This window comes from Thermobia domestica, chromosome 4 (assembly GCF_964235325.1).
Source record: "Thermobia domestica chromosome 4, izTheDome1.hap1.1, whole genome shotgun sequence".
NCBI lineage: Eukaryota > Metazoa > Arthropoda > Insecta > Zygentoma > Lepismatidae > Thermobia > Thermobia domestica.
Genome location: NC_137457.1, coordinates 279,015,810 through 279,037,991, shown reverse-complemented (window position 1 = coordinate 279,037,991; position 22,182 = coordinate 279,015,810). Strand labels below are relative to the sequence as shown.

Genomic DNA, 22,182 nt, shown 5'->3' with positions numbered 1-22,182 from the left:
ACCCCATACGCAGATGAAATTATTGGAGATTATCAGTGCGGATTTAGACGAAATCGATCAACTATCGACCAAATATTTACCATTCGCCAAATACTCGAAAAAAAGTGGGAATACAATACCCCGGTACATCAACTATTTATTGATTTTAGAAAGGCGTACGACTCGGTTAGGAGAGAAACATTATACAACGTTCTTGCAGAACTTGGAATACCGAGAAAGCTAATTAGATTAATTAAGATATGTTTAAATGAATCCCAAAGTAAAGTCCGGGTAGGAAAATTTTTGTCCACGAGCTTTCACGTCGAAAATGGCCTGAAACAAGGAGATGCGTTGTCGCCATTATTATTTAACTTCGTTTTGGAATACGCTATAAGGAAAATCAAAGATAGCAACCAGGGCTTACAGTTGAACGGTAAAGGTTATGGCATATGCTGATGATGTAAATTTAATAGGAGATGATAGGAGAACAATAGAAAGAAATGCAGAGATCTTATTAAACGCTTGCAGGGACATGGGTTTAGAAGTAAATGCAGAGAAAACTAAATACATGGAAGTACGTCGGGACCGGAATACAGCAAATTATGGATGCGTTAAAATACTAAATAATACTTTTGATAAAGTGGATACTTTCAAATATCTAGGATCAATATTAACAGAGGAAAATCATATTCACGGAGAAATTAAATGTCGACTAAAAGCAGGGAATTCGTGTTACTATTCGGTTCAAAATCTCTTTTCGTCGCGAATTCTGTCGAGGAATTTGAAACTTAAAATATACAAAACGATAATCATGCCTGTAGTTCTGTATGGCTGCGAAACATGGTCACTTACTCTGAGGGAAGAACATAGACTGAAAGTATTTAAGAACAAGATCCTGAGACGAATACTCGGACCGAAGAGGAACGGGAATGGGGAATGGCGGAAACTTCATAACGAGGAACTACATAATTTATATGGTTTACCCAACATTCTTAGGGTCGTCAAGTCTAGGAGGCTTAGATGGGCGGGTCATGTAGCTAGAATGGAAGAAAGTAGAGACGCTTTCAAAGTCTTGACTGGAAGACCAATCGGAAAACGACCATTAGGAAGACCTAGGCGCAGATGGGAGGACAATATTAAGATGGATCTCGCAGAGATTGGAATACAGAGTAGAAACTGGATGCAGTTAGCTAAGGATAGAAGTCAGTGGAGAGCTTTTGTGAACGCGGCATTGAACCTCCGGGTTCCATAGGCCATAGAGTTAGTTAGTTAGAACTAAGTTCGATCACTAGTAAACATCATTTCTACATAGGCTTACATATCTCGATTCTTTTTTAATAAATGTTAAATGGTTCCATAATCTGCATAATGTTTATTAATTGTTGTTTGCCCAGAGGTTATCAATTCTAGCTACTTTTCTTATTGAAGGCACATAAGGAACTACGTGTGGTACTCATTTGAGGATTCATCATTCTTACGCCTTTCTTCTTTTTACATTAAAAAGGAAAGAAAAGAAAAAACTGATAGCTCACTTTGCAGTATCTTCTCATTTCAGTGAAGTAATGATGCCTATAGAAGACAATGTTTTATATTCGCTGTGATAACTTGAACTGATTTTCTGAACAAGATTGATTAATAGCGATTTTGAAAAGGCTTTGGATAAGATCATATATGTGTGTGTGGACACATGAACATCCATTTCATTAAAAATGAAGAAGCAAGCAGAAAAGTGTGTCGAATACTTTAATAACAATAACTATATAGAAACATAAAGACAAAGCAGAGACTTTAAAAACAAAGCAGGTGCAATTGTGAAACGGTAATATTACATGAATTGTGACGTTTTATAAAGGATTTCAGTACTCACAATGTATGTTTCTGTACGGACTTTAACGACGAGACAACTAGACAGTTGTTTTCTTTGGAAGATACTGATGGCAAAATTTGCCTAATATAGAAATAGAATATAAAATTAATGTACAATTTATTATAACCAATATGACATCAGAATTATCATCATAGCCCGCATTAATATTATTAGTAAAATATCAAAATTTTGCACAAAAAATGAACAATAACTTTGACTGATTTCTCCGGCTAGCATGTACATCTTTGATGCACTGTTCCTGGTCTTATGCTCAAGGGTACTCAGCGCTCAAGGTAATTAGAAGTCATTTGTATGGAAGTCTACGTCCTGACGAGTCAGATGCTATGGCGAAGATCTAGCTGTGAAATTTTTGATCAGTTATCCATGATGAAAATACACATATAATCACACTAGAAATGCATTATTTATGCAGTGAAAACCACATCCATGAAAAATAAAGTTAAAAATAACATTATAATTTATGAAAGAATACTTATGTTTTGTAGATAACTATAAACATTGCAATGAGATAGGTCTGCTTGTGAATGTCGTTTGAAATTTCACGTGGCCTTGAAAATGAGTGCGCGCGTAGGTTCCTGGCATCTTTAAGTACAAGCAGACGTCATCTGTAGCGTTATTCTGTAAGTTTAGTAGTGTGTAAGGTTAACATTAAAAAAAATCGAGCCCGTCAATTGTTAAATATGGCCAGCAATCCGATTCCAAACAACAAAAAAACATGACAGCTGTGAATATGCATCCCAAGATATGTGAGGTGTATGTATGCTGACAATGCAATGAGTGACAGTAAAGTAAGAAAATAACCAAACTGTTCAAGGAAGGTTGGGAAAACGTCGACGACGAATCGCGCTCTGGTCGACCACCTGTAATAACTGACGATTTGGTAGACTGTTGAAACCAAAGTTCACAAAAACAGGGAGATTAACAATTTCCAAATTGTCATCAGACCTTTCTGGGTAGCAAGCATTTAGATATGGATGAAAAAGTAAAAATGACCGTGAAGAACTGGGTATCATCACAGCTAACAGAGTTTAATGAGGACGGTACCCAAAAACTCATGGTCCGTTACGATAAACGATTAAACCGGCACGGAAATTATGTAGAAAAACAGAGAATTGTAGGTAAATTATGTTTCTTGAAACGTCATGAAATTTATAATATTTTCTTGTTCCATCACCTTGTATACCATTTTTAAATCTGGCATCAAGTCCCTCGATATGAGTAACAATTACTTGTTGTGTGAAGAGATAATAGGTAATACTTTTAATGTTTTATTTGCAGAAATCAAACTTTTTCCCTGCACTGAAGATTTGAGCCAGTCTTGTTCTTTGCAAGATGGTTTTACTGGCTTCACGCTTTGCTATGCCTACTACTTCATCGCAGACATTTTTGCCATGGGAAGAGAGCTTTTCTAGTCCAAAATCTGTTTTGTGGTTGCAAATGTTTATTTTTCCATTCTTATATTGACTGCAATTTCCATCCGAAAAGTAAATACTGAGCGTACAGAGACATGGTCCTTTAACTGCTGCACTTATTCTTAATTCACAATAATAAGTTTCAATATATCAAATGTTATTTTTATTTCTTACTACTTTTAATACTTCATTTTATTTTCATTCGTGATTGGTTATCAATTTTAGTTAATTTTCAAAATTAATTTCTTTTGGACATTGTAAGGCGTAAGTCATTCAACATTAAAACAGAAATAACAAATAAAAACAATGTGATCTATTGGTAAAATATTTAGTTTCAGAAACAAATGGTTGGGAAGTAGCTAAATATTCACTTCCCGTATTTTTAAAAATCCATAACTTTGTTCATAGTCAAATATCAAAGTTGAAATTTTGACTATAGTTTTGCCTTATATAGATGTATATTCTGTAAACAAATTAGCTTTTTATTCCTGTTCCACCACAGATACACGTGTAATTCAAACTTTGCAAAAATTACAACATTTCAAATTTAAAAAATTATAAAAATTTTAGGGAGCAAGCATCAGTAGTATGTTACTCTAGCTATATTAAGTATAGTATTATACGTAATAAATACTGTACTTAATCAACTATGGCTTCAACAACAAAGGCTTTTCATGCTAACAGACAAAATTAAAGGGGGGAACTGCTGAAGAAAATGGTGTTTGTAGCAATGTTTTTGAACAATCCAGTCCTAAGACACGTTTACGCTAACGTCTGCAAAGTCACAAATTGGCACGTGGTGCTCATCAAAAATGGTCGCCATTCACAAACCGGCTGGGATTACATTAAAAAAAAAAAAAAGTTTTGTGCTGCCAATGAATATTGTAACAGTATATAAAAAAATGAAGAAAAAAAATAAACAAAAGTAGTGAAGTAACCCTCATTAGATCACTTCAGAAGGACTCACCCCCTCTGTGAAAGTACAAATATCTGCTTTCAAAACCAATTAGAAAGAATTGTTGAGAAAACATTATTTTAAATATAGACAATATTCCTTTTTGTCCCTTAAACTACATAAAGAGATTGTAACTGGTTGCAAAATCTAGTTTCTTGCCTATTACGCATATTTCACTGCTTATGATTTTAACGAATACAATAATAGCTAAAAATTTTCGACCATAATACACAATATATCTAGCAAGGAAATAATATTACGTCAAATATAATTTACACGATCTAGTAGCTATTGGTGAATAAGAATAGTTGCTTTTCAACAGCTACACCACTACAACGTCGCTACTCATGCTAACCTGACGGTTTGCCATCGCTGCCGTCCCTGGTGTTCCTTCAATGGTGGAAGGGCAACATTTTTACGTAAACATTTACAATCACTTCGCCCATGCTTACATTTCTCAACATTCCGCTTCCCAGCACCGTAAATCTTCTCTATCAGAACTTCATTCAACGCTTCAGCCATCAAGGCTCGTCTGTTCATTTCGTCGAATTGTTCTTTCTGCATGTAAGATTCATAGACCACATCTCCATATCCATTCTCTTGCTCATGTTTCTTGCTTCTAGCTTTCAATAATCGACCAGGCCTGACTTCATCAGGATTCTTCAGATCTATGTATGTATCTGATTCATCTGGGTTCAAAGGCGAACGATTCGAACGCTTCGAACCTCTTGAACTATTTTCGACAGAGTTAATGGGGTTTTCGCTTTTGGATATCTCAGGTTTGTTATTTTTCACAGCCTCTTTTTTGGTTGGCTCGCATGTAGGTTTATGTACGTTATTTTTTTCTAAGCTATGCGTCTTTTGGGCGGATGCATCTGTTGATTTTTTGTTTGCATTCTCTTTCACAAAACTTACATGAGTTTTCTCTTTCATTATGTTTTTTACGTTTCCTTCATCTTTACTTCGTTTCTCTTTACTATATTCATTTTTCAAAATACTCATAGACTGATTTCCAGTACCATAATTCGTGTTATTCTTTTGAACTTGTTTTGTTGGTGATGAGGTATTGTCTGCTGTCTCTCTCTTTTTCATTTTGTTTACAGCAGTAATTTTTTCAACTTCTCCTCTAGAACTTACCGTAGCATTACTACCCCTAGAATCTGAATTACGTTCCCTACTTTTGGACTTATCACGTTTTTGTCTTTTATCATTATCATTATGTTCCTGGACACCCAAATCTTCACAAGGTTTAGTTTGATTTTGACTAAGCTCATCTGTTTCTTGACGAACTCGAGATGACTCGTCGTCTTGTTTCAATAAAGCATGCGAACCGTCTTCTTCGTATGTTCTTACAGTATTGTTATCAACATTAGAAGTGCAATTCTCGTTCAGATTGCTGTTCGCTAAAGATGATTCAACATTGGAAGCGTCAACCGAAGATGTGCTCTCTACTATATCACTGACTTGTTTATGAGCAGGTCCTTCATTCATCTCAACAGCACCGGAATTATTCTCCTCTTCATTAGCACTGGACTCGAATTCTTCATCCTCGTAATTCGCAGCAGTTGTACCTTCTCCCATATTTGAGTTATTCTGGTAGGGCCTGGATGATGGTATTTCTTCAGTAGCATCACCAGGTTCAAAGGAGTACGTTTTATTCAAATCAAAAGTTGTATTCCTTTCAGCATATGATTCATTTTCTTCTTCCTCCTCCGACTCAGAATGAATGCTAGGTTCATCCGGATTGTACACTGATACAATCATCTCTTTTAAATTTACTCCTATATCATTCACTTTACATTCCCATTTATTAACAACATTATTCGATCGAGATGTTGGCGGTTTAGACTCCAAATTCGCTGCAGGGGGTTTCACTACTGGTTTCTGCTCAGATCTCCTTGCATTTGCGTTAGAAGGTACGGGAAGTCGTGTAGGTTTCGGTTTTGACGGGTTGGTATTTTTATCTTTATTCTGAATTTTAGTACTGTCGGTATGTGCAGCATTTCGATTACCATGTTGCAGCGTTTCATCATGTTTCGTGTTATTTACCATGTATTTCGAGCATCCTGGTCTAGCATCATCATACTGAGTTTGGCCTCTCGATGAGCTACTCTGATTATGCGAAGAGGAACTTTTGGGAGTTTCTTCATCGGATAGTTCAACATTACTATGGATGCTATTTCGACCTTCCTCCGAATGTGCTGTCTCATCCACTTCTATTATATGAGCTCCCATCATTACAGAGGGTAGTCTAAGAACAAAATGACAGGTTAGAAAATTTATTTTATGAATTAATTATAGGACAGTAGCTAACTTTCGGATTTTTAATGGTAATAAATTTTACAGGTATCTGAATAGTAAGTTAAGGCTCGCATCATAAGTATACTTTAATGAATGAAAATTATAGTTCCCTAACTATACGTGCTTAAAATTGATTCAAACTATACTTTGACTGTTATTGTGCAAACTCCTGCCGGTTTCTGTAGAGACGTTTCCTAAAACCTAAGAGCTCCATCACGGTGAAATTAAAATACCGCTAATTTTACAGAAATTGTGTGATATCTTCAAATAGATAAAAGATATCCGAAAAGTGGAACAAAATCTCGCTAGACAATATTATTTTACATGTGATATCGTTATCAGGACTCACTTATCTGCTTTCAATTTCCAGCCATTTAGAAAATCGGCATTTATTTTCGCGTTTTTAAATGGCTGCAAACGGATAACTACTAGGTGACTCGTAACAACGGTACCTCATACAAAATAATATTGTCTAGCGCATTCTTGTTCCACATTTCGATTATCTTTGAACTATTTGAAGATATCAGATAATTATTGTAAAATTAGCGATATTTTAATTTCGCAGTGATTGGGCCTCTTAGTGCTCACCTCTGATGCAAGAGACTCCTGGTTTGACCTCATGCTATGTTTGTGGAGGATAACATATCAATGAGTTTTCTTCGGATTCTCATGTTTCTTCCACATTCTCATTCTACTAATTCTTTCACGGTCATCCACTTTCATCTTTCCGTCTCCTTTCACCTAAAGGCCATAATCCTGGGACGTTAAACTAAAAAATAATTTCTGAAGCTCTTTTACATCCTGATGACTCGTTTTTTTAATAATAAAATAGTGTGATTTAATATCTAAAGAATAAACTGGGTCACTTAAAATTAAACTGTACAAATTTTAAAAATACAAGATACACTCACTGAGCTTTAATCACAAGTTTGGCATCGTTATCTTTCTGAAAACAACCATCAACCGTATCTTTACTCATATCGTAATTTCCATAAATGTTTGTGCCATTATTGTTTGCTAGGGATGAGGGGGTGAGTAAAGATCAGCCTTCTTCCGCCTATGACAGTCATAAAAAGTAAAAGTGTTCATAAAAACTAGTATATTATATTAATACGAAGTTAAAGCATTAAACGTTACATCTATGTAAGATGCATATGAAACATATTGTAGTAAGTCACAAAGAACCTCACAAACAAAACATCGTTGCTGATATTCTACCAGTATAGATGATTTTTCGAATGCAACAATAATTTTAGTATGATGCGATTCATGAACCATTATAGTTCTTGTTTTCGTGAAGACTAGAGTTAAAACGCTTATCAACAAGCACTCGTATAGTGTAAAAAACGAAATCTTTACGTTTTACGTCCCACGTTTATGACGACTAGGCTAAAGGAGACGGTGAAGATGAGAAATGAATGAAATGGTGGAATGAAGAAAGTGGGAGGAAAAGAGAGAAACCCGAGAAAACCCACGCACACGGTGTTTGTCAACCACAAAGTTCATTTGGCGCGAGCTGGGATCGAACCCAGGATCCCATGCACCAGAGGTGAACACTCTACCACTGAGCCACCGCGGCTCCTCGTATAGTATAGTTCATGAAGTATCTCATACTAAAATTATGGTTTCAAGTTCGAAAAAACGTCTAAACTGGGAGAATATCAACAATTAGGCTTTGTTTGTGGGGTTCTTTATGTAACTTGCTACAATCTTAAACAGTTCTAACGTTTAATGCTCGAATTTCATACATATACTGGCTTTCATGAACACTTTTACTTTTTATGATTATCATATGCCAAAAAAGGCCATGCTGCGATTTTCTAAGGTATAAATACACACAGAGGTTTGTTAAAATCGAAAGCTTCTTTACATCATGATAACTTCTCTTGAATAAATTAGTGTGGTTAAACAGAGATGAGTTTATCGATATATCAAGAATAATATATCAGAACTTACTTGTACCCACCTCCTTTGTTTTAGAAATTTCTCTATTTTAGAATTCTCTGCCTTAGACATTACAATGTAAAAGAAATGACATGGAAATAGTAAACAGTGGTAACAAAATCTTGTAAAAAGTTACGCAGAATTACGGTTCAGTAACACTGCCACTTGCTTTCAGGAAGATATGGAGAATATATTAATGATGAAATTCGTGGGTGTGTCTTATACTTTCGATTTTATACAGTTTAATTTTAAGTGATTGAATTTATTCTTGATATATCGATAAACTCATCTTTGTTTAACCACACTAATTTACACAAGAGAAACTGTCAGGCTGTAAAGAATACTTCGATTTTAACAAACCTCTGTGTGTGTTTGTGTATATATATATATATACTTTAGAAGATCGCACCATGGTAGTCAAAATGTTGTCTGGAATCAGATTTTGTGAGCATTTAAGTAAAAAAAAATTGGTTTTTCATTCATATGTACTTCTTAAGTGTTCATCCCTTAACGAGTTTTCGTTACCATTTGGCTACACATTTTTTGATCTTGCCTATTGCGTTTGAAGATTATTATTTTCAGGTATTGTTCGTTGTGGTTATTTGTGTACATGCTTTCTGAGATTGCAGTTATTGCCCCCTGGTGACAACTCTGGGGGGTAGTAGTCTGTGGATGCGTTGCTTTACAAGCAGTGCCGCAAGCAGACAGAAAAGGTAGTGAACTGTTAAGGGTCATCTATCCTGTACGAAAAAGGAAAAACGAATATTCCTATATTTATTAGTCTGATGATGCAAATTTCTTCAGACGATAGATAAAATAGCAAAAGCGTTTTACGTTAATATTTGTAATAAAACAGAATTTATGATAAGATATCACGCTAAGTTAATCCTTTCGTTATGTTCGAGTTGAAGAAATGTTAGTGCTGCCAGACTATGTAACATTTTATATTCACAAATCAATATTGGAGCTGGAACACATATATCTTGAAGTTGGCATGAAAAATAATATCCCATAACCCTCACTTGTTGCAAAATCGTGTACCTCCACATTCTTAATACCAGAATTGGCCCCTTCAAACACCTCCCAACTCTCCACCAAAGAACTGCCAGAAACCAATACGTTATGACTTGCCCTATATTGGCAGCCTTGGTTTCTCAATATTTCACCACGTATTCTTATGGCCAATATTCTGCATTCTTCCTTCTGCACCTCTCATATATAATTCGTAAGAACTTGAAGTCTCACACAAAATTCGAACATCTCGTATGAGCATCTTTCTTAAGGAAAACAGCCTCATCCCTTTTTCTTCCATTGTACGTTAAACATCTAAAAACGCTTAAACATGCATTTAATTACTTTAGATGAAGCCATATTTCACGTCTCTAACATCGAAGGATTCCAATATATGGACATCTTAATATAATAATTGTAACCTTCAGTCCTTTTTCTTCTCTTCTAGGCCGAATTATGAGAGAAAATCGAATGAAAATCGCAATGATTTTCTTCCCACAACTTTATTGCAGGGAGAATGTTTGCTTGTATATTATTTTTTCTACATAGTCCCTCCAAGTTCAATGTACTTACACCATCGAATAGGAAGTACCGCGTAAGAAAAGTTCTTTTGGTTGACGGTGTAACCATTCGGCACTGTCGATGGGATATCTTCATCAAATTTGAACTTCTGCCACCCAAGATACTCCTTTAATGGACCAAAGATGTGGAAATCTGATGAGTATGGCAGCTGTGGGAGGCACTTGAAGTGGGTAGGTCGTCGATGATTTTCATGATTGCACGAGCAGAATGACGACAGGAGTTATCATGTTGTACCAAAGCACTTGCACTCACCAATCTCCTTCGCTTTGTGCGTCTATCGCTAGCTTCAAATGGTTCTTTGAGAAGGTCGGTGCACGTGGCATTAGTCACTGTGGTACGTGAGGGCATGTAGTGTTTCAGAATAGGACCATTCTTATCCCAGAATGAAGTCAACATGACTTTCCCCGCAGAGGGCTAGCTACGAAACTTCTTTGGTTTCGGCGAAGAAGAATGTTGCCATCCTTTACTTATACGTTTCGTCTCCGGTTGAAAATGGTGCACGCAATTTTCATCCCCAGTCACGATATGAACTAGAAAATCCTCACCCTCCTCTTCATAACACCCCAGCAGCTCCTGCAATGTGTAAACCGACGATCTTTCAGTTCCAGCTTCAGCTGTCGAGGAACCAACCTGACAGACACTTTTTTGTATCAGAGTTCGTCATGCACTATGTGTTGTACTGAACCGAAGCTCATATTCAGCAAGAAAGTCATTTCAGCCAGGGTGAAACGTCGGTTTTCCTGAATAAGCCGCTCTACTGTCACTATGGACTCCTCTGTCACAACTTGATAAGCCTGACTCGGACGGGGACCATCAGTCAATGAAGATGTACCTTCTATGAATTTCTTGCACCATTCGTAGACTTGTTGCCGTAACAAACAGGCGTCCCCGTACTGCTTCTCCATTCTCGATGAATAACAACCGGTTTCACACCATCGCTCCATACAAATCGAATAACTCCACACTGTTCCTCCTTGGTATGGTATGCCACCATATTAAATCAGCTGTTACTCAGCTACAACTCCATCTACAGGCACTACTTTGTACTACCAGCTCGGAAAGATGTCAAGGACTGTCTGCAAATTTTATATGATTCTACCTCGTATTTAAATGAAGGCTTCAAACACCTACTATCATGTCTCTAACGTTAAGGGATTGTGAAATATGAACGTCTTATTATAATAATGGTAATCCCCAGAAATTTTTCTTCTCAATTTTCTTCTTTTCCTTGTCAAACATCAAAAAACGCTAAAACACGTGTCTAATTATTTTAAATAAGAAGTCATATACCAAATTGCATATCTCTAAACTTCCGAGATATAAATATTTTAATATAATAATTGCCACCCCTATGCCCCCCTCACTCTTTGAATTTCCAACAATCTTTCCTTAGTAGTATCTTACGTCATAAATTTTATGCACTGTACAAATTTCAAGCTTAAGCGGTTTGGCCTGGGGTTCAACCAGATACTTGAAACTTCTTTTATGTATACAGGTTTCAATAGTTGTGATTTTTCTAATTTCCTTTACATCTTTAATGCATATACTTTGCAGCTTTTACGTTGGAGTTCTTTTTTTTATCCTAATCAGCGATCACCGATACTTGTGCAACGTTAAAATTCTCGGTCCCAGACCCAGAACCCACATCTATCATTAACCGTTTTGTCCAACCACACTTTCCGAATGAAAATAGTCAAAACCCTCCCCCAGAACTTTCCACACGCTTCAGAAAAAGATAGAAAAACACCTATGCCACCATTTTATCTGGCAACCACTTCTCTTGTGTCAAATATTTATCCCCTCTTGAGTGTCCACGTACTTATTTTATCACAACTTTCTTTTTTATTATTTTTCTACGCTAATATTGTTTAATACGAAATTTGGATGTTTAACCATAAAAAGACACACACTAACAAGGTTTCCCTTTATCATAGCTATACTACTCTTTTTAATGATTTTAATCTCCGTATCCAAGGCTCCACGGGAGAGCAGAAAGTTTGGAAATACAATGTTTACAGTTAGTTTTAGACTGTCAATGAGTCAAATTTTATTGCCATTAAAAAGAGTTTTAGCCACCTGACATTGTCACTAAGATTCAAAAGAGGACTGACTGGCTCTTTCCATACATAATGTCATCCGTACGTCCTGACCTTCATGGAAAAAAGCTGGCTTTGTTTGGTGCAAATTATACATACCTTTCCCTTTCCTCTGACTGTCTTCGCCTTCTGCCTCCTCGTTGATTCGAATTGTCATCTACAGACACAGAATGTCCACGAGTAACATTACAAGACGTGGAAACATTATCTTCACCACCTTCCGGTTCATCTCGTGGACGTAACGAAGCAGACTCAGCCGTGTACGTAGTTTTGCTGTAGAAATAAATTTATTATTAAAACAAACACGAAATAAATTTCTCAAAACAAAATGTATGACAACTGGAAGTTGATAATCTGTATTACTCCATAATTAGAAAACTTATGGCAAGAGTTTCATTACTTTTTCAGTGACGTTTAATCTTTCAAACAAGAAAATGAAATGAAATGAAATTTTGAGTTTTACGTCCCACAGTTATGCCGGTTAGGCTAAAGGAGACGGTGATGATGAGTGATGAATGAAATGGTGGAATGAAGAAAGTAGGAGGAAACGGGAGAACCCCGAGAAAACCCACGCACACGGTTTGTCCACCACAAAGTTCATTTGGCGGGAGCAGCGTTTGAACCCGAGACCCCTAGCACCAGAGGTGAACGCTCTACCACTGAGCCACCGCGGCCCCCACTTTCAAACAAGAATGTCTTAGGTATTACAAAGTAGTTGAGCTTCAAACGGCTTCACTGTGTGCTAAGATCTTTGTCCATGACTTCAGAAAATTACGAAATTGGAGACGTATGTAATGGTTCCTGCCTTTTCTGTGAGAAACAATAACCTCACTTCTCGGCACTGAATGACATGAAGTAGGCTTTTTGGAAAGAAGAAGAAGAAAAAAGCACAATTTATAGGCTTATCATTGTTTCGTCCTTCCTGTTAGTAAAAGTTGCAATTAATTTTTTGATAACTGTAGTTAACTTTTCTTCCAGTTGTAGAAACTAAACATATCATACCTGTTAAGATTTCAGTCGATATCAAAATGTTAGTCAATCATATAAGTTTATGAACTATATGCATCGTAACTTCTTCAAGAAGCCTAGTTTGTATCAGCTTTAAAAAGTGAGATTATTTCTTCTCTCAGAAAAGTTCCAGCAGAGACAGGAGCCGTTACATATGTCTCCAGTTTCGTGGCTTTTAGAAGCCATCAACAAAGGTGTCAGCAGCACACACTGAAAACACTTTATCGAAGCTCTAACTCCTTTATAAAACAATGTACGATCTTTCTTATTTGAATTATTCATTATGTTCTATCCTACAACTCTATCAGCGACTTTCAATTTAATTTCATATTTGGGGATCAGGAAAGCAAGAAGAAGTAAAACGGACACACAGACAGAGAAAATACATAAGGAAGTTTTGATAAATCGACCTCCTTAAAATTATTTCTCGCTATTAATACCGTCTGTGGCGTATGGAGATCAATACTGAAACTGGAAATTGCAACTGGTTTCAAATTTGTCGTTTCAGCAGAGTGATAACGACGAAGATGCTGAATCCATATAACGAAGTTTCTCGATACATTATTTTTGCTATATGGCGATTAACATTGAAACTGAAAATGGTAGAGATGATGGATAAGAGTTTAAGAGTCCCTTTCAGCACCGAGGCTATAAATGCGACGTGGACCTATAGCTTGTCGTGGGATCCTAACTACATGAGCTCCGCCGAGAATCGAATCCGGGTCTAACGCACCGAAGACGCGTATGCTAACCATATAGCCATGAGAAGGTCCAAAATGGTATTTTTTTCCACTTTTGTTTGGAAAAAAGCGGCTACAGAATGGGGATGAGAATTATTCTTAGGACGTTGAGTCAATATCAGAAAACCGTTTCTCGCTATCTGATACCTATCGACAGACAGCCATTTTATAGCATTTCCAATACTAGTACACAGCATAATTTGGAGGTCGAAAACTGCACTATTACCAACTTGAGAGAAGCATTAGTATTCTGGGGAGGTACTGATTTACTATCCGTCTTGTGTATGTCTTTGACCTTTTACCAATGATAGTCAAGTTTTAGCTCATCGCTAAAATAAGAACCAAACTTGGGGACCATTTTCCGTTGTAGGGGCAATGGTGGCTCACTGAAAGAGCGCTCACGTATGCCGTGTGGGGTCCCTGGATCGATCACAGCTTCCACCAACTGTGCTTTGTGGTGGACAAACACCGTGTGCAGATGTTTCTTTGGGTTCTCCTGTTTCCTCTCATTTTCAACATTCCACCATTGTCATCCATATCATCTCCATCTCCCTTTGGACATAGTTCGCTGTATGTTGTAAGTCATGTACTTTCTGAATCTTTGTTGTATTCTTCGTATTTTGTTTCTATTTCATGTGTAGGCGAATCAACAGCCCGAGCTATATCCAATTGGAAATAACAATATAAAATCTAAAAGTTGGTCCGATATCAACGGCCTTACCTTGCAGATTGGGCTTGGTAACCAAAAGATTGAGACATTACTTTTACATTAAAAATTAAGCTTCAATTCAGGTATATTATGAGACCAGCTACACACTTCTAGTGATTAATATATATATGTATCATTTTTGTTTGACGGCGGAATGAAATACAACATCGCTGGTCTAGATTATGTGAACAAAGCTTACTAATTGCACTTTCTTTTCTATTTTAATGGTTCTTAGCATAAATGAACAAATTAATAGTAAGTAAAAAAAAATAATAATAACAAAATAATTACTTCTTTCCTCTATTCTTCGTGGGCGACGGTGAGCGTTGCCAAATATTAGTATTCGCTGAATCTCTGCTGTGAAGACTAGACTGGTCAGCGTCAGTATTTTCTTTTCTGGAGTTTCTTATGGAGCCTTGACGAGCTGCCAAAAAATTAAATAAAATATATCATACATTTAAAATGACACTGATAAAGCTAGGTTGCAAAATATATGTAGTGTGTTAATTTTTAATTCTAAAATCATGTTACTAATCGCAAAGGACTTATGGATAGTCATACGCAAAGCATGTCCGAAATTTCTTAAAACAATCTAAAAGGAATTAGTAAAACAAATAAAAAAAAATACAAAAAAAAAACTTAATGCGTCCAAATGCAATTTAATTGCACTAAACTGTTCACCAATATCACATTGTTCATCAGAAACTAGGAACGAGAAAGCTGACTGCAAAGCGATGACTAAACAGTTGAATGCAGAGGAGAAATGGTGTCTGCAACGAACATTCTGTCTCATTTTCAAAGGGAAAATGAAATGAAATATTTAAGTTTTACGTCCCTCGTTTATGCCGGCTAAGCTAAAGGAGACGGTGATGATGAGAAATGAATGAAACTGTGGAATAAAGAAATTGGGAGGAAACGAGAGAACTCCGAGAAAACCTACCCACACAGTATTTGTCCACCACAAAGCTCACTTGGTGCGATCTGGGATCGAACCAAGTATCCCATGCACCAGAGGTGAACGCCACCGTAGTCCCCTCATTTTCAAAGGGATTCATCAGATTTTTCACATTGTGTGCTGAAAATGCATGAAATCTGGCTCCATCAATATGAACCAGACACAAAGCAGCAGACGGTGCCATGATTACATAGGAGTTCACATAAACGCAAGGAGTATAGCAATGGTGTCTTACTTCCAGGATTCAAATGGTATCCTCTTTATTAATTATATGAAAGAACGTTTTACAATAAACACCAACTACTGAAGCTATCGACACAGCAGCATGAGAAACTTGAGGAGATTTACTTCTAAGACAATGTTCCTTGTGAGAAAACTCACTGAACAATGTTGTAATTGGAGCAGTTAGGCTTCGTGCTTGATAAACATTTTATTTATTTATTTTTAAATGGGGATCATCGGGGGGTCACTATTGATCTCAATGATCCCGAAAATTATCGATTCGACAATAATATTTGTCGTTTATGATTATTTTTACATGTCACCTCTTTCTACCCCTATGGAGCTGATACGAGTGTCTTACCCTCACAGTATTTTTTACCCCAGATTGTAACTCATACGTGTATGTCTACTTGTTCCTAAAAATGGGTTCACATACTGTATCTTATCTTCATAATATGAGAAGCCTGTTACATACTTTTTCTTTCTCATTAATTTTGCATAATGCACCTCTTCCTCTTTGAACTGGCCTCTTCCCCCCTTGATATGCATAAAAAAATTCTAAATAGCCCACGATCAATCCCAAACTTTGATACCTTCGATACAGCAACTTTAAAGTATGTTAAACCAACAGTGTGCATTTGTATACCGATGAAACATACAAAAACATACAAAATTCCTAATATTGGTATAACTACGGTTTTAAACTGATTACTCACTAGATGGAGATATTTAAATTATCTTTTTAAAATAAATTTGTTTTATACGTATGAGTTTTACTGAAACCGTTAGACTTAAAGCCTACTATAAAATAGTTTTTGTATAATGATTCATTTACAACTTTTGACTATTTGCTTCTTTCTGTCTTCTGTGATTTTGTTTGCGTTTTATTTATTTATTTAACGACCAGAACATTTTTCTTTCTACTTTCTTGATAACTCTGACGAACTACGTTCTTACAGTTACCCAAGCATCAGAAATTACACCACTAAAGTTGAGGATATGACTGTTTATAGTCTGTCGACGCTAACATTGTAAAATTTTAGATACTTTTTTACGTCTTAATTTTAATTACTTAGCTTTAAAATCATGGGTATTATGTTTTTACTGTCTTTAAAAAAAAAAAAAAAATTTACGAACATTTATAAAATTATTTTTTTTTCTTTTTAATTGGTCACAGTATAGGAAAAGTGTTTATATCTCATTATATTTTAACATTGTATTTTGATGACCCAATATGAATGATTCTCACTACTTGTATACGAATATACTTCGGTGTTATATTCACTACGCAGCGAATGGTATTACTCAATTACTTCATATTAACCAAGATGATCCTTCTACTCCTATGCACCGTTTTGTCCCCACCTTACCCAATATGAGAACTTTTACCCTACTGGCAATTCCACTCGCTGCATGACAAGAATATAACACGAAGGCGTGTTTATCTATAAGTGATCGAGAACCTAAGCTGAATGATAATTATAATTAAATGTTCCTCACGTGATATGAAATTATTTAAGGAACGTTGGTGTTGATTTCTGCAAGTAACTTACATGGACTTCTTCCGCTTGTGGGTGTATCTTGTCCGCCATGTGGTGAACTCACAGTTGAGCAGACAGATGCAACCGATAACCTGCTGCTCATATTAGACTGCTTGCTCTGGCCCAAAGTTGGAGTTGAGTATTTTTCCCTGTTTATAGTACGTTGAGATTTGCCAGTGGGTGCCTTATACTGTCAGAAGAGAAAAGACAAGAATGGTATCTAAAACAGTACATACGACATTGCAATAAATAAACTACAGCTATTAACATGAAGAGCTCTTTCTCCACAAATATCATAATTCTCAACATTACAGTGAGGATACGCTACTGGAAAAAATGTGCTAAGGAGAACATTAGAAATAATTATTTACTGCATCCAATACTGAAATCTAAACGATTCAAATCAAAAGCATGTATGGCACTATACATCAATGGGGCGAAAAAGGGGAATCAGGTTTCAAAGCGCCAAATAAATAACGTTCGGAACTTCAAGTTGCTTACGAATATCTACATGCATTGCAATTCGATTTTTCTAAAACGGCGATTTCGGCTGCTTATTTGCATCCATCCGCTATATCAACTCAACAGTCAATTGAAATGTGCGTGGGGAGTTTACATTTGTTTTATAGCAGATAGTTACTTTAAAAAAAATGTAATACAATTTTAAAAAAGTAGTAGTGTCGATCAACCTTGTTTATCCCTTTTCCATCCCCTCCCTCATGGCGAAAGTTGATAATGTAAAACGTAAGGTTCTTGGGAGGTCTAAGGTTAATAATAATGCCAAGAATTATTTGAATTGGTTCAGCCGTTTCCCTGCGATGCTATCACACACAAACTCAAATTCGCTTATATATATTGTATATTATTATGCTAATACATGTTGTGGCATTTTCTTTTATAACTGAAACTCGAACATTATTAATAAGAGCAAGAAAATTAAAAATATACCTGAAAACAAATAAATAAAAAAAAAAAATCTAATTAGAAAATAAAAGCTATGCACCCATACTACTGCATGCGTATTGTACCAAATTTATTTTTACCAACTACTAAAACATGTTGGATATTGTGCTATTATCTTGGTCGTACTCAGTGCAGATAGTTTGAAATCAAATATTCATATTCAGTACAGTATATCTATCTTTCGTCCAACCATTGTGAACTGAATTCGCGGGATCACGGTAACCGCCCGATCCTACATGTTGTGAGAATAATACATGTATTGTTGTTGGCAGGTGTCACGTAAAGCAAAATACTTTGCAGAAAACACGACATAAATATCGGTACAGTCCGATTTTTCTTTTATTCTGACATCACTTAATGAAAGAAACGGAAAACTCCTGTAGTTTACTAATTAATAATAATAATAATAATAATAAAACTTTTATATCTTATTCCACTTAAAAATTTTAAAAATTAACTTTTTTTTCTCAATCCCAGAGTTAAATATTACAAGACAATTTCCAAAATTGGTCACGAAATATTTACTGTTTAACAATGTATCTCAATCATACTATTATAAGTTGAACAACTTTATTGATAAATGAGGGAAACAACCGACATAAATTGCACCAATCCCTTTTTACTTGCGAATTTAATGATATCTAGTGTTGAAACCTTCAACGTTAAAGGACTATTGGATTATGGGACTTTTTTTAGTTTTAACTTCAATTTGTATATTATCTACCGGCTGAAAGAACGACAGCACGTGCTTATGAATACCCCAGCTGAAAAAGGTGGTAGCAAGGAACTACGAAAACTATAAATTTATTTTTATCTTATTTTATTTATACATAATTTAAACTGTTTACGAGTTCCGAAGTCATCAAATCTAGGAGGTTCAGGTGGGTAGGCCATGTGGCCGGAATGGAAGAAATTAGGAACACTTTCGAAGTTTTAACTGGAAGTCCAATGGGAAAAAGACCATCAGGAAAACCTAGGCGCAGATGGAAGAACAATATTAAGATGGATCTCGCAAAAATGAAATACAAAGTAGGAACTGGATCCAGTTGACTAAGGATAGAAGTCGATGGAGAGCTTTTGTGAACGCGGCACTCCGGGTTCCTTGACCATAGAGTTAGTTAGTTATTTTTATTTATACATATTTCTCGGCATCACTGGCATCTATGACCTTAATGCATGATGAAGGACATCCCTCAATGAGCACACTATCCGTGGAAGGGGCACCGGAAAAAGGAATGGGAAAGGAAGATAGCGGCCTGGTACCTGCTGCTAGGTACCACCCCAGTATTTGCCTACTGTGAATGAGAAAAACTCAGAAAAAAACTTCACTCAGTATGGCTGGCCTTAAAAAATTTGTTACACTTTTTCGACCGAGTGTTCCCATCGGGAATCAAATATGCCAATTATAGATTCAATTTCACTAGACGCAATAAAAAGTTATGTGAAAACTTTTTCATTGATGTAACTATCTTTGAAATTCAATCGTTTATGAAACATAAACAAATACTGAAAATTAATTGAAATGTTGAAAGATCAGCAGCCACTTAGAAAAAAAAAATCCTCCATATGGAATCAGTTTTTTCTTTTTCTCTCTTTTATTGCAAGTCGGCCAATTTTCATAGTATGCAAGTAATATACGAACATAGTGGTGCGGAATGATTCTTCAAGGTCTTTTGTAAGGATTGATAAATGTTGTTGTTTATTTACGTCAAGTATTATCTCTACCAATGGCAAGACATCATAGGTTATCATGCACGAACATTCAAGAGCGACTTTTTATTAGTATTTCTACAGGGTAGACAATTCATCAAAAATTTAACTTTTCGAGCAATCTAATTCATTAAAAATACAAAAAGAAACTAACACAAATGCACTCATAATAGCAAAGATTTATTGCTGAAACGTTTGCAATAAGTATCAAGTTAAGAAACCAAATTGATGCACGATTACAGATATTAACTTGGACTAACCTTCGTATTGTCTGACATTTTTAACTGCAAAAATTTTCAATGGGAACTCCTATCTTCATCAGTGGCGTTTTCTTCAATCTTGCACTGCAAGCTCGTCTATCAAATGGCATGAAAAATGAAATCTTTAACTTTTATGTCCCACGATTATGCCGGCTAGGCTACGGGAGACGGAGATGACAATAACGAATGAAATGGCGGAATGAAGAAAGTGAGAGGAAAACGGGAGAACCCCGAGGAAACCCACGCAAACGGTGTTTGTCCAGCTAAGTTCACTTGGCGCGAGCTGGGATCGAACCTAGGACCCCACGCACCAGAGGTGAACGCTCTACGACTGAGCCACCGCGGTTCTCAAATGGCTTGAGTACAATACAAAAGCATACTCGTATTTTTACATGGATTGATGCCATTTAATGTGGTGAGTCTGCAGAGAAGATGTATAAAAAAAAAAAAAAAAAAAAAAAAAAAAAAAAAAAAAAAAAGCCGTGGTGACGACAGGAGTTACCATTGAAAATTTTGGCAACTAAAAATGTCAAACCTATACCAACGTATCCCAAGTTAAAGTCCACATTAAATGGTTAAAGCTTGTAAGTGTTTAATTTACATTAATATTAGAAATATAAATAATTTTAACAGATACGAAATAATAATAAACATAATAACAATAATAGAAGTAGGCCTAGTACTCACCTTCACGCGTGCATCTTGCCTCTCTTTCGCTTGAAGATTCACAGGACTCTGAGGTATTCTTGCCTTTAACTCCTTACAAAACGAAACATGGCGCTCAATAGCTTTTGGTCCAAAGCTTCTTTCGCAATATGGACACTTTTCGTTGCCTCCAGTTTCGGAATATTTGGACGCCACTGAAGTCTTTTTCGCTGAAGCAATCCGTGCTTCCCTAACTGTACTGACGAGTTCCTTATGATCGTCCTTCCATCGTGATGGAGGCCGTTTCTCGATACTTTTACCTTTTTTACTTGCTTTCTTGGGCAATGCTTCTTGAAGCTCTTGAAGTCTCTGTTTGGACGAATCAAACACTCTTCTTTTCCTTGCCGCATGCTTAGCACAAATGGGTGTGTGTTTCTCAAGTGTGTCCGGTTTAAACTTTCGTCCACACACATCACAAGGATACCGTGGTTCCTCGACCTCAAACGCCTCTTCAAGTGGCTCTATAGAAAAAAATGCGATTTAAACAAACAAACAAACAAACAAAAAAAAAAAAAACTGTTCGTAAAAGTGTAAGTATTCTTAAAAGCTTGATGAACACACATTTGGTACGCACTTTTAACATGGGAGACCCGAGTTCGATTCCCGGCGGGAGCTCAAGTGATTCGGATTCCACGTTAATCAGTAGGTCCACATCTCATATAACCTCGCTGCTGAAAGGGACGCTAAATTCAAAATCAACTCAACTCAACTCATCACACATTTGTGGATTATCACGTTTCACTCCCGTATATTATTCGTATTTTATTCATACCTAAAATCCCTATTCATTATTCAAAGACATTATACTACAAAAACATTTTTTTATATATACAGGGTGAGAAAAAGGTCCGGAACGATGCAATATCTCTCGAAATATACAAATCAGCAAAACAAAACAAAGCACGTTTTACATATCTTTAAAAAAAGCTATCCAATGATACCAGAATCAACCCCTTTATCGCCACCCCCTTCGCGGGTACGGGGGGGTAACTTTAAAATTTTAAATGGGAACCCCCATTTTCAATTGCATATTTTGATTTCTCAGATAAAGTGAAGATGATTTCACCCAGAATTGAAAACAGTGGCATCGCAGACGGGGCTTGAATTGACACACAAGAAAGGAGGGGTACCAATACATTATGAACACGCGATCTGTTAGTCCCGTAGTTCGTGGCCATATGGTTAGCGTACTGGACTGCGG

At 36.2% G+C, this 22,182-nt stretch overlaps 1 protein-coding gene across 1 annotated transcript in view; it reads right to left on the bottom strand.

Moving 5' to 3' along the window:
- The window catches only part of LOC145684087 (uncharacterized), a 49,830-nt gene that overhangs the window by 24,587 nt on the left and 3,061 nt on the right, over positions 1–22,182 (bottom strand). Inside the window, exons 2-6 of the mRNA XM_081755972.1 lie at positions 20,964–21,442; positions 17,356–17,533; positions 14,917–15,049; positions 12,268–12,441; positions 4,590–6,485 (exon numbers count right to left, since the gene is read on the bottom strand). Coding sequence (XP_081612098.1) covers positions 4,590–6,485; positions 12,268–12,441; positions 14,917–15,049; positions 17,356–17,533; positions 20,964–21,442 — 2,860 coding nt within the window. The remainder of the gene's footprint in view (positions 1–4,589; positions 6,486–12,267; positions 12,442–14,916; positions 15,050–17,355; positions 17,534–20,963; positions 21,443–22,182) is intronic.